At 50.3% G+C, this 17,050-nt stretch overlaps 1 protein-coding gene across 1 annotated transcript in view; it reads left to right on the top strand.

The window, feature by feature from the left end:
- The first annotated feature begins 307 nt into the window (after positions 1–307).
- The window catches only part of mindy4 (MINDY lysine 48 deubiquitinase 4), a 204,321-nt gene continuing 187,578 nt past the window's right edge, over positions 308–17,050 (top strand). Inside the window, exon 1 of the mRNA XM_033040703.1 lies at positions 308–453. Within this exon, the coding sequence (XP_032896594.1) occupies positions 391–453 (63 nt within the window). The 5' untranslated portion in view covers positions 308–390. The remainder of the gene's footprint in view (positions 454–17,050) is intronic.

Genomic DNA, 17,050 nt, shown 5'->3' with positions numbered 1-17,050 from the left:
CAGTTCCTTCTTATACAAAAATTAATCTTCATGGTCATTGCCCTTTTAAGTACCTGCCGGTGGGCCCCGCCGTTGCTACTCAGGCGCTTCCCTCAGCAACGGAACAAGACGCGCAACCGAACTTCGTGGTTGACGTCGAGGAGGGGGGGTGATTGACGCTCCGGGCATCCAATGGGGAGAGGGTTGATGCGGGACGTGAGGGGTGCTGGCCAATGGGCGGGGGGCCGAGGGCGGGGCTTGGGCAGCGAGTTAGTGAGGCCGGTGGGCGGGGGGTTGACGCGGGCGGTTGGCGCAGCTCGGGGCCGCCGCTGGGGCCGTTTGAATGAGGCGCGAGGGCGAGGGCGGGAGAGGGAGGGAGACGCGGCGCCCGCACAACCCGCACCCGCCGCCATGGACAACGGCAGCGTGGAGGAGACGGCCGCCGCACTCGTCCGGGAGTATCTCAGCCGCAAGGTACAGGCGCTGTGGCGCAGCGGCGAGAGACATGGTGTAGGAGAGGGAGAGTGTGGGGGGAGTGGGGTGAGTGTGGTGGAGAGGGGGAGTGGGGAGGGAGAGTGTGAGGGAGAGTGTGGTGGAGGGGGAGTGTGGAGAGGGGAGAGGGGGAGTGTGGTGTGAGGGAGAGGGGGAGTGTGGAGAGGGAAGTGTGGTGGAGGGAGAGGGGGAGTGTGGTGGAGGGAGAGAGGGAGTGTGTTGTGGAGGGGAGTGTGGAGGGAGAGGGGGAGTGTGGATGGAGAGAGGGGGAGTGTGGAGGGAGAGGGGGAGTGTGGAGGGGGAGTGTGGAGGGAGAGTGTGGAGTGGGAGTGGGAGTGGGGAGGGGAGAGGGGGAGTGTGGTGGAGGGAGAGGGGGAGTGTGGTGGAGGGAGAGGGGGAGTGTGGTGGAGGGAGAGGGGGAGTGTGGTGGAGGGAGAGGGGGGGTGTGGTGGTGGGAGGGGGAGGGAGAGGGGGAGTGTGGTGGAGGGGGAGGGAGAGTGGGAGTGGGGAGGGGAGAGGGGGAGTGTGGCGGAGGGAGGAGGGAGTGTAGAGGGAGAGGGGGAGTGTGGTGGAGGGAGAGGGGGGGGGGGGTGTGGTGGTGGGAGAGGGGGAGTGTGGAGGGAGAGGGGGGCTCTGTGTGGAGGGGTGGGCATGAGGGACGAGAGTGGGATGAGGAAGGAGTGGGGGCGAGAGGATGAGTGGAGGGAGGGTAGAAGGGGCGTGTGGAGGCAGGGGGGAGTGTAGGGAGAGGTGAGACTAAGGGGGTAGTGTGGATGGAACGGGGTAGTGGGGGGGAGGGAGAGGAATGTGGGAGGGGGGAGTGTGGAAGGGAGGAGTGTGGAAGGGAGAGGGGGCAGTGTAAGGATGAAGAGGGGGCGTTTGGAGGGAAGTGTGTTGTAGGGAGAGTGTGGAAGGAGAGGGGGGCTCTGTGGAGGGGTGGGCATGAAGGATGAGAGTGGGATGAGGGTGTAGTGGAGGGAGAGGGGATGAGTGGAGGGAGGGTAGAGGGGATGTGAGGAGAGGGGGGAGGGAGAGTGTGAAGGGGAGGGAGAGTGTCGGGAGAGGAGGGAGAGTGTCGGGAGAGGGGGCTGTGTGGGGGAGAGGGGGGTGTGTGGGGGAGAGGGGGAAGCTTGGAGGGGTGTGTGTGGGAGGCAGAGGGGGAGTGAGGAAGGGGGAAGTGTGTAGGGAGAGGGGGGAGTGTGTAGGGAAAGGGGGGAGTGTGGAGGGAGAGGGGGGAGTGTGGAGGGAGAGGGGGAAGCGTGGAGAGGAGAGGGGGAGTGTGTGGAGGGAGGGAGTGTGGAGGGAGAGGGGGGCTCTGTGTGGAGGGGTGGGCATGAGGGGGGAGAGGGGGATGAGGAAGGAGTGGGGGCAAGAGGATGAGTGGAGGGAGGGTAGAAGGGGCGTGTGGAGGGAGGGGGGAGACTAAGGGGGTAGTGTGGATGGAACGGGGTAGTGGGGAGGAGGGGGGGTGGGAGAGGGGGAGGAATGTGGGAGGGAGGGGGAGTGTGGAAGGGAGAGGGGGCAGTGTAAGGATGAAGAGGGGGCGTTTGGAGGGAAGTGTGGTGGAGGGAGAGTGGAAGGAGAGGGGGGCTCTGTGTGGAGAGGTGGGCATGAAGGATGAGAGTGGGATGAGGAAGTGTAATGGAGGGAGAGGGGGGAGTGTGTAGGGAGAGGGGGGGAGTGTGTAGGGAGAGGGGGGAGTGTGTAGGGGAGTGGAGTGTGAGGGGGAGTGTGTCGGGAGAGGGGGGTGTGGTGGAGAGGGGGAAGCGTGGAGGGAGAGGGGGAAGCTTGGAGGGGGGGTGTGGGAGGCAGAGGGGGAGTGTGGAAGGGGGAAGTGTGTAGGGAGAGGGGGAGTTTGGGGAGAGGGATTGGGGAAGGAGAGGGGGATCTGGAGGGGTGGGCATGATGGATGAGAGTGGGATGAGGACGTGGCGAGAGAGGGGATGAGTGGAGGGAGGGTGGAGGGGAGGGAGTGGAGGGTGTATGGGGGAGTGTGAGGAGTGAGTGGAGGGGGTGTGCAGTGGAGGAAGAGGATTGGACGGGGGGGTGTGTGGGTAGAGGGAGGGGGAGTGTGGGAGGAAGAGGGGTGCTCTGTGGAAGGGGAGGATGGGGAGAGTGGAGGAAGATGAGCAGAGGGGATTTGGGGGAAGGGGAACGGGGAGAGGAGTGTGGGTGGAGAGGGGGAGTAGGGAAGGAGAGGGGGGTGACTAGAGTGGTGGGGTTTGGGGAAGGGGTGGGATCAACGGTGGGGGCAGTGTCTGTGGAGTGGAGAGGGTGGAGTGTGAGTGAAGAGGGATGGGGGGAGGTCTGTGAGCGAGGCTCTGGCACTGGAGAAAGAGGAAGATGGGGAGAGTGGAGTGGAGGGGCTTGAAGGCAGAGGACGGAGGGGGTGGGGTATGTGTGCAGGCTGATGGCTGATCATCCAAAACCAGTACCAGATTCCTGCTATTTCCCCATATCCCTTGAGTCTTTTTGCCCTAAGAAATCTAACTCTCTTGAAAACATCTCGTGAATTGGCCTTCACTGCCTTCTGTGGCAGAGAATTCCACAGATTCACAACTTTCTGGGTGAAAAAGTATTTCCTCATCTCAGTCCTAAATGGCCCATGCCTTATTCTTAAACTGTGACCCAACATCAGAAACATTTTTCCTGCATCTAGCCTGTCCAATCCTTTACGAATTTTGTTTGTTTCTATAAGATACCCTCTCATCCTCCTAAATTCCAGTGAATACAAGCCCAATCGCCCCATTCTTTCATCATATGTCAGTTCCACCATCCTGGGAATTTGGTGAACCTATGCTGCACTCCCTTAATAGCAATAATGTCCTTCCTCAAATTGGGAGACCAAAATTGCACACAATACTCCAGGTGAGGTCTCACCAGGGCCCTGTACAACTACAGTAGGACCTCCTTGCTCCTAAACTCAAATTCTCTCGCAATGAAGGCCAACATGCCATTAACTCTCTTCACTGCCTGCTGTACCTGCATGCTTACTATCAGTGACTGATGTATAAGGATAACCAGGTTTCGTTGCACCTCCCCTTTTCCTAACCTGACATCATTCATTAATAATCTGCTTTCCTGTTCGTGCCACCAAAGTGGATAACCTCACATTTATTCACATTATACTGCATCTGCCATGCATCTTCCCACTCACCCAACCTATCCAAGTCACCTTGCAGCCACATAGCATCCTCATCGCAGCTCACACTGCCACCGAGCTTTGTGGCATCCGCAAGCTTGGAGATGTTACATTTAATTCCCTTGTCTAAATCGTTAATATATATTGTAAATAATTGTGATCTCAGCACTGAGCCTTGCGGCACCCCACTAGTCACTGCCTGCCATTCTGAAAAGGCCCTGTTAATTCCTACTCTTTGCTTCCTGGCTGCCAACCAGTTCTCTATCCATGTCAATACCCTACCCCCAATACCATGTGCTCTAATTTTGCACACTAATCTCTTGTGTGGGACCTTGTCAAAGGTTTTTTGAAAGTCCAGATACACCACATCCACTGGCTCTCCCTTATCCATTCTACTTGGTACATCCTCAAAAAATTCCAGATTAGTCTATGATTTCCCCTTCATAAATCCATGCTGACTTTGACTGATCCTGTCACTGCTTTCCAAATGCGCTGCTATTACATCTTTAATAATTGACTCAAGCATCTACCCTGTAAGGGTAACTGGTCTATAATTCCCTGTTTTTTCTCTCCATCTTTTCTTAAAAAGTGGAGTTACATTGGCTACCCTCCAGTCCACAGGAACTGATCCAGAGTCGAGAGAACATTGGAAAATGATCACCAATGCATCCACGATTTCTAGGGCCACCTCCTTGAGCACTCTGGCATGCAGACCATCAGGCCCTGGGGATTTATCTGCCTTCAGTCCCAACAGTTACCTAACACCATTTCCTGACTAATGTGGATTCCCTCAGTTCCTCCCTCGCACTGGATCCACGGTCCCCTAGTATTTCTGGGAGTGGGTGAGGCGTGCAAGGAGGGGTGGAGGTGTGTGTAGGGAGGGGAGGAAGGGGGCAGGTCCTATGGGTGAGGGAGATAAGAAAGGGGGAGGTGTCCATAGAGGAGAGGGGGTGGGGTCTGTGGATGCTGTGGTGGGGCAAGAGGAGGGAGGGATGGGGTGGGGATGGAGGGGACGGGGACTGTGGGTCAAGGAGGGGCTTCTAGGAGAAGGGTGGGGACTGTGGGGCTGGGGCGGTGCCTGTGCAGGGGGTGGGGAAGATTGCATTTCGAAAAGGATGTGCACCAAGGGAGAGAACACGTCAAGAGTGTGGGTGGGTGGGGGGGGGGGGGGTACGGGACAAGAATGTGTACTGCAAGGGGGAGTAGCGCGGGAGTCCAGGGTCTATGATCCAGGATTTGTAAAATGAGACAGCCTTAGTATCGTCTTCCCAGTCTAGCACTGAGTGGGGAGGGATGGATAAGGTGGGTTGTGGTTGCAGGACTGGATTGGGCACAGATTGAAGGGGACAATGTTTGGGAGAGGGATACAGTGATAGACCAGGCCCATGGCTGGGATAGAGCCAGGGTGGTGAGTTGAAGCAGGTGTTGTATGACCAGTTTGTGGACATAATGAGGGGTTAGGCAGAATATTGAGAGGTGGAAAGGCCTTCAGAGGGTTCTGATTCTTGTGCACAAAGGTGAATGGCCTTCTTCTGGATTAACAAGTGCTTGAACATAGTAAAATAGATTGTGACCAAAGCAGCCATATCACTATGTACCTTCGATTTTCCAGCATCTGCAGTTCCTTCTTAAACACAGCCATATCACTGTAATAGATACAAAAAACTGGAGTAACTCAACGGGTCAGGCAGCATCACTGGAGAAAAGGAAGAGGTGACATTTTGGGTCGAGACCCATCTTCAGACTGAGAGTCGGGGGGGGGGAAAGGAAATGATAGATATAGACGGTGATATATAGAGAGATATAGAACAAATGAATGAAAGATATGCAAAAAATAACAATATTCAAGGAAAGATGGAGCCCACAATGGTGCATTGTTAGTTGTGGGCTAGGTGACAGCTCAATCACTGTGTTTGGTGAGGAATGAGGAGGCAGCATGGATACTACTCCAGTAAATTGCCCACCATGCTGCTGATGGTAAAAGATTTGGAACGGGTAAAAACATTAGAGATGGTCAACAATCCGAAAAGTCACCTATCCATATTTTCCAGAGATGCTGCCTGACCCCAGCACTTTGTGTTCTTTTTCTGAGGGGAAAAACAGAGTAAACTAAGAAAAAACAGATTTACCTTTCAAAAAATAATCAAACTAGGAAAAACACAAAGGGCAGAAGTAACTCAGTGGGTCAGGAAGCATTTATGGAGGACATGGATAGGTGGCGTTTTGGGTCGGGACCTTTCTTCAGACTGACTGTAGTGGAGGGAGGGGGAAACTATTGGAAAAGAGGGTGGGATGGGACCAAGCCTGGCAAGTGATAGGTGGATACAGTTGAAGGGGTGGTTTTATTTGCAGGTGGGTGGACTTCTGCTTCTTCTTTCGTGTCCAATTCCATGTTTCAAATGTTGACATCGCTGTCATCGTCCGTCCTGAAAAGGACGCAAGCTTCCGGGCGACAATCAGTAGGAGCCATCGCTTGTTGCAATAGATGATGGTGGTAGCAGAAGTAGCTCAGGATACCTCCAGTTTCCAGCCCCGCGACATGGACGCCGACAAAGGCAAGAGATGACAATGATATAGGTGGAAGAGGATGGTGGGGAGGGGGAACGGAAGGCAGGATAGTGGGAGAAATGGGTGTGCCCCAGAATGGGGCACGAGGAGAAGAGGGGAACAAACGAGGAGGGTAATCAAACCAAGGTCATTGGTTAAGGCAGGTATGTTCTACGATTGTCTATTTCCACTGAAGGCTCGGGTTGTCAATTATATGGAGATGTTCAGAGAACCTAGTGGGTTCCTTGTGCATTTGGTGTGTTGATGGCCCAGGGTTGGAATGAAATGTGTGCCTGTGATTTATCTTTATCTTGAGCTTACAGGCTCAGTATTGAGGAATAACATCAGCAGCAAGCACTGAGATGGGAAATAGCTTCCTTATTGGCTGTTCACTGACAGGCAGACTTTATGTATATTCTGTAAACACAGCTCGGCATGTACCAGGAATATAAAGGGGTTTTGTGGCTTTTCGTTTTAATAGAAAGCAGGACTGAAATATTAAACGCATATCTGGAGAATATGGACAGGTAACGTTTCGGCTTGGGACCCTAATTCAGACTGAAGAAGTCTCAAACCGAAACATCATTTATCCATGTTCTCCAGATATGCTGACTGACTGGCTGACTCTAGCATTTTTGTTTTTGAAAACCAGCATCTTCAGTTCATTGTTTCTGCATACTGAAATATTAAAGGCGATTTTCTTGACTCCTCCACACTTGATTACTTGAAACAGCATGGAAAAAGGCTCTTCGGCCCACCAAGTCCACGCTGACCATCGATCATCTGTTCACACTAGTTCTATGTTATCCCACTTTCACACCCACTGCCAATACATTAAGAGCAATTTACAAAGGCCAATCAACCTATAAACCCGTACGTCTTTGGGATGTGGGAGGAAACCCGAGCACCCAGAGAAAATCCATACGATCACAGTGTGAGCATGTAAACTCCACTCAGACAGCACCCAAATTCAGGAAATAATCAGTCTGAAGAAGGGTTCCAACCTGAAATGTCATCTATTCCTTTTCTCCAGAGATGCTGCCTGACTTGCTGAGCTACTCCAGCATTTTGTGTCTATCTTTGGTGTAAACCAGCATGTGTTGTTCCTTCGTACACAATTAACCCGGGACTGGTGCTGTGAGACGACAACTCTACCAACTGTGCCATTGTGCCGTCCTAAACTATTAGGCTTAATCATATGAGATAATAAACCTTTTCTGTGTTCTGGGCAAGACTGAGAGTTGGCCACATCAACCAAAAAAATCTGTCGGTGCATACATTTCCTAAAACATTGATTTTTAAACTTCCAGCAATCCTGTGCAATAAACAATTTGACATCTCTAGTCACTGTAAATCAGTGGTTAAATCAGTAGTTCTTCATTTAAGCCAATACAGGAGACAAACATAGGGAAAATGAGTTTCTGCCTTAAGGGCATGAACAGCTATGGTCCACATAAAAAAAAAAAAACAAGAACATTTCCAGTCCACCACCTGAGCTACATGCAAACAGCTGCAAGATAAAGATGAGCAGAGAAATTAATATTTGGCTTATAGGTTGATGTGTGAGAATTTTTTTGATTGATCATTAGTACGCTGGGTAGCGAGGGAGCTTTTTAGTTTAGATGCATATCACTTAACTTGAATTGAACAGGGACCAATATCTTATGCCCCTGTCCCACTTAGGAAACTTGAACGGAAACCTCTGGAGACTTTGCGTCCCACCCAAGGTTTCCGTGCGGTTCCCGGAGGTTGCAGGTGGTTGCCGGAGGTTGCAGGTTGTGGAAGCAGGTTGGGAGACTGACAAAAACCTCCGGGAACCGCACGGAAACCTTGGGTGGGGCGCAAAGTCTCCAGAGGTTTCCGTTCAGGTTTCCTAAGTGGGACAGGGGCATTAGGGAATCGATAACTAAATAATTAAGGTTGGGCACCTGGTAGAGCTGCTGCCTCGCAGCGCCAAGACCCAGCTTCGGTCCTGACCTAGGGTGCTGCCTGTGTGAAGTTTGCATGTTCTCCTTTGAACGCATGGACTTGGTGGGCCGAAAGGCCTGTTTCCATGCTGTATCACAAAGCTAAAGGCTTTGACATAGTCATTGTTGCATTTATAAGCAAATACAACAATAATTAGCCTCTAAATTGCCCCTAGTGTGTAGGGAGCGGATGAGAAATTGGGATAACACAGATGGTCGGCGTGGGCCAGAGGGCCTGTTTCCATGCTGCATCTCTAAAACTAGAAGGTAAACTAGGAGTGGTCAGTGTGTGGGCTCTGGTGAGTGGGCATTAAGAGAAAGGAGAAATTAGTGGTGCATGATTAGCAAATTGCATAGGTTAACTGTAGTCGTCAGGAAGACGAGCTCAGGAGCCAGTGAGGATACTGCCAATTAGCGTCAGAGCCGGCAAAGATGGTTAAAACCGAAGGCTCTTCATCTGAATGCAGGCAGCATACAGAATAAGAATTAATGACATGAATAGAAATAAACGGCTGCAGTATCAAGCCATTGCATGCGATGCAGTTGCATAGTGACCAAGGTTGGAGATTTAAAAGAGAACGAAAGAGATGCAGGTAGCTTTAATTTGAAGAGTGGGATAAAGGCAAGAGAGATGAAGGCTCTTGGCTAGGAACGTCAAGTTGTAGATACAGTAGTAGTGGATAAGGCCTGGATAGAGCGGATGTGGAGAGGATGTTTCCACTAGTGGGAGAGTCTAAGACCAGAGGTTATAGCCTCAGAATAAAAGGATGTTCCTTTAGGAAGGAGATGAGGAGGAACTTCTGAAGTCATAGGGTGGTGAATCTGGAATTCATTGCCTCAGGCTGTGGAATTGATATTATTAATGCAGAGAGAGATAGATTCTTGATTAGTGCAGGAGTCAGGGGTTATGGGGAGAAGGCAGGAGAATAGGATTAACAGGGCGGGATAGATCAGCCATTATTGAATGTTGGAGTAGACGATGGGCCGAAAGGCCTAATTCTGCTGCTATCAGTTATGAACCTATGAATCAGTGAAGACATGCCAAGGAGCTGAATGGGTTGATTAGAGGGGGAGGAGCGTGTGTTTTAGCCTCCAAGCAGTTCTGGCACTGCAGAGTATAATATGTATATCAGAGATTACATGTGACAGTGTACTACAACGGCCACAAGGGACTCTAATTTACTTAGCGACTGAGCATATCCATTGAGCAGTAATAGTGTGGAGGATGAATTTATGGCTGTACAAGAATAGTTTTATCTTGATCCGTATGTTGAGCTGTCATTGACGGAGCTGGTTATTTTAATGTCATGTGTTATGGGAAAAGGTTAATTGATGATTGATGAATATTTGGGTGATTGGAGGTAATTGGAGACCCTCGGACCATATTTAATCGGACTTTACTGGACTTTATCTTACACAAAATGTTATCTATCTGTACACTGGATATCTCGATTATAATCAAGTATAGTCCTTCCACTGACTGGATAGCACGCAACAAAATGCTTTTCACAGTACTTCCATACATGTAACAATAAACTCGTCCACTCCCAACCATCCATCAGCCATTCACACTAGTTACAGAATTATAAAGTTATGTAGCACAGAAACAGGCTCTTTGGCCCAACTTGATGCCTCATCCATATTAGTCCCACTTGCTTGCATTAGGTCCATATCCCTCTAAACCTTTACTATCCAAGAGCCTATCCCAATGGCTTTTCAATGTTGTTATGGTTCTGTTATCCCGCTTTCTCACCCAATTCCTACACACTAGGGGCAGTTTAGAGGCCAAGTAATCTACAAATCTGCATGTCTTTGGGATGGTAGGCTTGGACAAATGTTGAAAATGATTTTGTTCAATTCGAAACTAGGGTGGCAAATTATCTGAAGCAGTGCCTAGTATTTGGAATGGCTGGATTCTTCTTCCCATCTGAGGCAGCTGACGTGGTCAATGCGGAACTTGCAAATTTTGCCACATATGGGGCAAAATATTTATGTTGATGTGTATGAAGGTACTGCAGATGCTGGTTTAAACCAAGGGTGGACACAAAATGCTGGAGTAACTCAGCGGGATAGGCAGCATCTCTGGAGAGAACGAATGGGTGATGTTTTGTGTCGAGACCCTTCAGAGTGATTTATGTTGATGTTTATTATTGTCACGTGTACTGAGGTACAGTGAAAAGCTGTGTTTTATATGCTATCCAGACAGATCAGATAAACCATTCATAAATACAATCAAGCTGAACTCAAGTATAATAGGTAGAGCAAAGGTGAAGATACAGAGTGGAGAATATAGTTCTCAGCATTGTAGCACATCAGTTCCATGGATAAAGTCAAATGTCCACAATGGGTTAGTGGTGAATTGGACAGTACATGGCCGTCTGAAGAGGGGGGTGCGTTGGGTGCGGTTGCACCCACCCCCTTTTTTCCAGAATAAAAGCAAATCCCGAGGAAAAAAAAAATTGGACCGCAATTCGGGAAAGTCCGGTTCTTGCCCGCGGGATGATTTGAAAAAAAATATTTGCGACCTGAGCATTTCGGAGAAGTTGGTGACGTAGTAGCGACGTAAAGTGACTCCGTCTCTCCGCGCGCGCGCAGTGGGCGGGATTAGACGCCGCCATTTTCAATGCATCGCCTCGACGTCCTGGGCCTAGTTTGGGTGAGTGGGACCGTGATATATTGCGTTGCGGGAGGGGGATCTGTCTGTTTGTTTATCGGGGGTGTTTAAACTACCCGCGAATGGTCCAATCCGACCCGAGGGATGATTTGGGGGAAAAAAAGGAGTGCCCGTTTCTCCATGCCCGGGGCTGCAGTGTCTCCCAAAACGGTGCGTCGCCTCCATCCGCGGCGTCGGAGCCTCGCCGCCGGCCAACCTGGCGGCCATGGAGCGGGTCCGCTGCCGGCGGGTGGTCCGGGAGACCGTTCTCCCGTCGCGGGAAGCTGGAAGGACTGACTCTGAACAGTGCTGGCAGCGGCCGTGACCCGGCACCAGGCGCTGCTTCGGCCGGGTCGACGTCCCCCCCGGCCCCCGCCAGTCCCTTGCCCACCCCTGCCGGTCCCCCCCCCCCCCCCCTGCCGGTTCCTCCTCCCCACCGCCTCCCGGAGCGGGCCCTCGCTTTTGTCGGCGGCGGCGAAGGCTGTAGTGCAGGGTGACCGAGGGTCGGAGCGAATGTCGGGCCTCACGAAACAACAGCAGCAGCAGCGGCGACGGTGGCCCCGCCCGCCCTCATAGCGGTCGCTGTGTGCCACTACGGAGGGGAGGCTGTGGCGAAGAGATCCCAACTGCCTCCCCCTTTGGCGGCGGCACCTAGAGGTGGACAGGGACGGCCAAGGCAGCGGGGCGATGAATCCGGTGTTGTCCGAGGAGCGCTGACCTTCCTTCCTTCCCTCCCACCTCCTTTGTGTCTCTTGAAGACCGAAAAAGGTGAATTTATTATGGGGAACAAGGAAATGGCAGATGAGTTGAACAGGTACTTTGAATCCGTCTTCACTAAGGAAGATACAAAGACTCTTCCTGATATAGTAGTGGCCAGAAGATGTGGGGTGGCAGGAACTGAAGAAAATTCACATTAGGCAGGAAATGGTGTTGGATAGACTGATGGGACTGAAGGCTGATAAATCCCCAGGGCCTGATGGTCTGCATCCCAGGGTACTTCAGGAAGTGGCTCTAGAAATCGTGGATGCATTGGTGAGAATTTTCCAATGTTCTATAGACTCAGGATCAGTTCTTGTGGATTGGAGGGTAGCTAATGTTATCCCACTTTTTAAGAAAGGCGGGAGAAAGAAAACAGGGAATTATAGACCAGTTAGCCTGACATCGGTGGTGGGGAAGATGCTGGAGTCAATTATAAAAGATGAGATAGCCGAACATTTGGATAGCAGTAACAGGATCGGCCCGAGTCAGCATGGATTTACGAAGGGAAAATCACGCTTGACTAATCTTTTGGAATTTTTTGAAGATGTATCTAGGTAAATGGACAAGGGAGAGCCAGTGGATGTAGTGTACCTGGACTTTCAGAAAGCATTTGATAAGGTCCCACATAGGATTTTAGTGGGCAAAGTTAGGGCACATGGTATTGGGGGTAGAGTGCTGACATGGATAGAGAAGTGGTTGGCAGACAGGAAACAAAGAGTAGGGATTAACAGGTCCCTTTCAGAATGGCAGGCAGTGACTAGTGGGGTACCGCAAGGCATCAGTCTATGAAAGTAAGCATGCAGGTACAGCAGGCAGTGAAGAAAACAAATGGCATGTTGGCCTTTATAACAAGAGGAATCGAATATAGGAGCAAAGAGGTCCTTCTGCAGTTGTACAGAGCCCCAGTGAGACCACTCCTGGAGTATTGTGTGCAGTTTTGGTCCCCTAATTTGAGGAAGGACATTCTTGCTATTGAGGGAATGCAGCGTAGATTTACAAGGAAATCTCCCGGGATGGCGGGACTGTCATATGCTGAGAGAATGGAGCAGCTGGGCTTGTACACTCTGGAGTTTAGAAGGATGAGAGGGTATCTCATTGAAACATATAGGATTGTTAAGGGTTTGGACACGCTAGAGGCAGGAAACATGTTCCCGATGTTGGGGGAGTCCAGAACTAGGGGCCACAGTTTAAGAATAAGGAGTAAGCCATTTAGAACGGAGACGAAGAAACACTTTTTCTCAGAGAGTGGTGAGTCTGTGGAATTCTCTGCCTCGTAGGGCGGTGGAGGCAGGTTCTCTGGATGCTTTCAATAGAGAGCTAGATAGGGCTCTTAAAAATAGCGGAGTCAGGGGATATGGGGAGAAGGAAGGAACGGGGTACTGATTGGGGATGATCAGCAATGATCACATTGAATGGCGGTGCTGGCTCGAAGGGCCGAATGGCCTACTCCTGCACCTATTGTCTATTAATGTACATTCACTATGACTTTGCCCATGACTTAGACAAAGTGGTGACTAGGTTTGCACAGTTACATTCTCGGAAAATGGAACTGGAAAATGTGATTTATGGCTAAATGGCAATATATGCTGGTCTGCCAAGAGTGTTATCAAAGTCTGTGAGAGGAACCCTGAACTGTCTGTTAATCCCCTCACACTTTGGGAGCCCAAACAGGGCACTGCAAGAAGAGGTAGAAGTCGGGCTACCTACATCAGTGTACTAGTGGCGGAATGACACAGGCCTTGGACAGCGTTAACGAACTGAGGACTGCCATTAAAGATAAAGTCACACTTCCTGAGACCAAACTTGGCACTGCAAGAAGAGGTAGACGCGGAACGACACATGCTCTGACAGCATTAACAAACTGAGGACTGCCATGCTAGATAAACTGGTCTGCCGTGCTATATTCGTGGAACCAGGAATGGCATATAGGCCAAGATCAACGAATGCCTTGGCATTAGTAGTAGGGGTAAATGGCAATATACATCCACCTGAATGGTTATGCAGTATCATGTCAGCATGTTTGATTGTTTGGTAAACTATATGGTGAATTGCAAAATTTATGTATATAATTATTATATTTTTATGTTATGGAATCATAAACAAGAATCAAAAATGGTTTCACAATTCAATAGAACTGATTTTCAGTATTCCATAATGATATTTGAGAATACATGAGGTTGCATGCAATACACTGATTTTCAAAAATCCAGTTTCTGTGTACCTGTAGTACATTCCATTGCATTTATGTGCGAAATACCGATTTCCCCAACAAAATACTGATTTTCAGCCATCAAAATACGAAAATGCTCGGTGAAACTTGGCAGCTCTGCAATTATTCACAATCACATTATGTTTGAGAATTCACAATGTGATTTGCGATCTTGTTTATGAGTCATCATGGAACTAGAATTTGTTATAATATGACAGTAAAATAGCTTAGTTTGAAAGTGATCATAGTAATGTAAATGCACCATTTAGTTTGACTTCGATTTTCATGATGGAAATTGGAGTCGAACTAAATGTTGTATTCACATCACTATTCCATGTTGAAATTGATGTGATGTGAAGTTGTTAGGTCAGGAGGACCATTAAAGGTGCACTGCATGCACTAACACAGTCTAACAGTAACAGGCAATCAAATCAACACAAACATTTTCTAAAAAAAGGTTTTCTTTAATGCAACAACTTACAGTAATTTATTTGCATTTTTGCATGCTCTATAACATTTTACATAACATTTTACAACAGTACAACTTGATTATTAAACCAAGGACAACAATTCTTGATTTAAAAAAATGACCCCAATTATCCCATTCCACCCACTCATTAATCTTGACTCCGCCAAAATTATTTCTGAAATTTTGGTCATAAATTTGGTGCAAAAATGCTCCAAAATGCTCAGAATGCAACAGAGATAATCTAAAACCCTGGCCGCGAGGGGCTTCATGCTCGTGATGTGCGCTATGCGCACATCTATATTACTAAAAGTCTGTTCTTGACCGATTTTGGCCATCTGTGCTGCGATTTCCGAGAGAACGCCGCCACCTACGGCCGTCATTTTTGGCCACCTTGCTCAGAGTTCCCCTCCGCCGTACGTGTGCCGAGGATTTTTCCCGTCGATGAAAAATGACAGAGATATTAATGATTTTACAAAATTCCCCATTCTCTCTGCTGCCCCTGCTGGCGGCAGGGGGGGAGGGACTATAAAACCAGGAAGTGGTGTGCCTCAATCAGTGTCTGCAAGCTGGAGGAAGGCAGAGGGTCACGTTTCTCTGAGCTGTGAATAACACTGAACACATGTCTACTCAAATGTAAGTGTCCTTAGTGGTTCTAAAACGCTTGCAGAATGTGTCTATTGGTTCTAAAATGTTTGCAAAAAGTGTATTGGTTCTAAAATGTTGGCAAAACGTGTCTCTTTTGGTTCTACAATGCTTGCAGAATGTGTCTTTTTTGGTTCTAAAATGTTTTTTAGGTTCTCCCCCTCTCCTCTCCTCTCCTCTCCCTCCCCCCTCCCCCCCCCCCTCTCCCCTCCCCCCTCTCCCCCCCCCCCTCGCCCCTCCCCCTCTCCCCTCCCCTCCCCCCTCTCCCGTCCCCCTCTCCCCACCCCCACTCCCTTCTCCCCGCCCCCTCTCCCCTCCCCTTCCCCTCCCCTCTCCCCTCCCCTCCTCTCCCCTCCCTCCTTCTCTCCCCTCCCTCCTTCTCACCCCCCCTCCTCTCTCCCCCCTCTCCTCTCCCCCCTCTCCTCTCCCCTCTCCTATCCCCCCCTCTCCTATCCCCCCCTCTCCTATCCCTCCTCTCCTATCCCTCCTCTCCTATCCCCTCTCCCCCCCTCCCCCTCCTATCCCCCCCTCTTCCTTCTCTCCCCCCCCCCTCTCTCCCCCCCCCTCTCTCCCCTCTTTTAGGTTCTCCCCCCTCTCCTCTCCTCTCCCCCCCTCTCCCCTCCCCCCTCCCCTCCCCCCCTCTCCCCTCCCCCTCTCTCCCCTCCCCCCCCCCCCGCCCCTCTCCCCCCCTCCGCCCACCTCTCCCCTCCCCCCCTCTCCCCTCCCCTCCTCTCCCCTCCCCTCATCTCCCCTCCCCCCCTCTCCCCTCCCCCCCTCTCCCATCCCCCCTCTCCCCATCCCCCCTCTCCCCTCCCCCCCTCTCCCCTCCCCCCTCTCCCCTCCCCCCTCTCCTCCTCCCCCCCTCTCCTCTCCCCCCCTCTCCTCTCCCCCCCTCTCCTCTCCCCCCCTCTCCTATCCCCCCCTCTCCTATCCCCCCTCTCCCCCCCTCCCCCCTCCTATCCCCCCTCTTTCTCTCCCCCTCCCCCCCCTCTCTCCCCTCTTTTTCTCCCCTCAATCCCCTCCCCCACCATTCCTCCCCTAAACCCCCTCCCCCCACACACCTCTCTCCCCCCCTCTCTCTCCCCTCCTCCCCCTCCCCTCCTCCCCCCTCTCTCCCCTCCATCCCCTCCCCCTCCCTCCCTCCCCTAAACCCCTCCCCTCTCCACCCCCCCTACCCTCCACCCTCCCCCCTTCCTCCCCCTCCCTGCTCCCCACCTCACCCCCCTCTCAGCACCCCCTCTCTCTCCCCCTCACTCTCACCCTCTCTCCTCCCCTCCTCCCCCACCTTTCCCCCATCACCCACCCTCCCTCTTATCTTCCTCTCCACCCCCCTATCCCTCTTGCCCCTCTCCCTGTGTCTCTGTCTCTCTCTCTCTGCCTCTGCCCCTTCTCTCTCTGCCCTCACTCTCTACCCCCGCCCCCCTCTCTAGATGTGACTGCAAGTTGGGGGCTATGCGTCAGTAGATAGGGTGGTTATGGGGTAAAAGGAGCAAATGAATAATATAAATATAATATCATGTAGCAATGTTACAAAATTTTGAGATTTTAAAAATCAAGTCTGTAACTTATCCCATCAGATAAAGCATAAAAATAAGTTTAATTTGACACCTAATTCACTTTCATATCTCAAGTATTTAAAAAGTTATGGCCATTTTCATACTGGGAAATGAGCATCTTGTTCCCTATTGACTTTCTATGGACATAACAAAAAAGCTGTGATCGTGAACAGTCAAAAGCCCATAACTTTCTTAAAAATTAAGAGAACTGAATGAAATTTTCAGTTATCATAGATTGAAGCATTCTGAAACAAATATAAAATAATCTTACTTGGATGACCTGAAATTAAAGCATATAATTAGTTAGTTACCTAATTGTAGCTAATTTCAGACTTCAATGACTAGATCTAAACACCTATCCATTTCTTAATAAATGATTAACATTTTTAAATAGCCTAAATGTCCAAATAATATTCACAAATAATTCACAATAAAACATGATTTTTAAATCTCATTTACATTAATTTATAGGCCAAATGGAAGGAATTTAGTGTTCAATTGCTGTAAATAAATGCCCATTTAAATCAGCTTTCCAGTGGGTCTCTGTGGAACGCGCTGGTTTAGAACGTTCACATTGCGGTAGATTTGTGCCTCAAATGCCCAGAAAAATACTGCGCGATATAATGGGCCCAAAT

The sequence above is a fragment of the Amblyraja radiata genome, chromosome 2, assembly GCF_010909765.2.
Source record: "Amblyraja radiata isolate CabotCenter1 chromosome 2, sAmbRad1.1.pri, whole genome shotgun sequence".
NCBI lineage: Eukaryota > Metazoa > Chordata > Chondrichthyes > Rajiformes > Rajidae > Amblyraja > Amblyraja radiata.
The sequence above is the reverse complement of the archived record's forward strand: the minus strand, read 5'-3'. Positions and strand labels throughout refer to the sequence as shown.